Genomic DNA, 456 nt, shown 5'->3' with positions numbered 1-456 from the left:
GGCCTCCTCACGGCCAGCCCCGGCAGGGCAGCCCCGCACCCCGGGTCCCCCCGCACGCCCGGCCCCCGCACCTCCTTTTGCTTGGGGTCCTGCGGGTAGACGTCAGGCGGGCCGAGGCGCGGGCGCTTGAGCGGGCGGTGCTCGTAGCTGAGGACGCCGAAGGCCGCCATCCCAGGCCGGCCGGCGGCTAGAGGCGGCCGGGCCACAACAAGCACCCGCGGGGCCGACCGCGCCTGCGCCCTGCGCCCTGGACGGGGCCGCCCGAGCGCCGCCGGAGAGGCCCGAGCGTCGCTGTCACGGGCGCCGCCGAGGGGAGCCGGAGCGTCCCGAAGCGGGGCCGAGGAAGGACGAAGAGTCCCGAGCGCCGGCGGGGAAGGCCCGAGCCTGAGCCGAGCGGAGGCGGAAACTGTCGAAGATGGACGGGGCGGCCCGAGGGGCGCGCGGCGCCCCCTAGCG

At 78.7% G+C, this 456-nt stretch overlaps 1 protein-coding gene across 3 annotated transcripts in view; it reads right to left on the bottom strand.

Moving 5' to 3' along the window:
• Positions 1-217, bottom strand: part of MED12 (mediator complex subunit 12) — a 37,353-nt gene extending 37,136 nt beyond the window's left edge. For all 3 annotated transcript variants that reach the window (XM_010565293.1, XM_010565292.1, XM_010565294.1), the window contains exon 1: positions 72-217. In XM_010565293.1, coding sequence (XP_010563595.1) covers positions 72-170 — 99 coding nt within the window. In that variant the 5' untranslated portion in view covers positions 171-217. The remainder of the gene's footprint in view (positions 1-71) is intronic.
• Positions 218-456: the final 239 nt, after the last annotated feature.

Source organism: Haliaeetus leucocephalus, unplaced genomic scaffold, assembly GCF_000737465.1.
Source record: "Haliaeetus leucocephalus isolate CR32 unplaced genomic scaffold, Haliaeetus_leucocephalus-4.0 Scaffold189, whole genome shotgun sequence".
NCBI classification, from domain to species: domain Eukaryota; kingdom Metazoa; phylum Chordata; class Aves; order Accipitriformes; family Accipitridae; genus Haliaeetus; species Haliaeetus leucocephalus.
The sequence above is the reverse complement of the archived record's forward strand: the minus strand, read 5'-3'. Positions and strand labels throughout refer to the sequence as shown.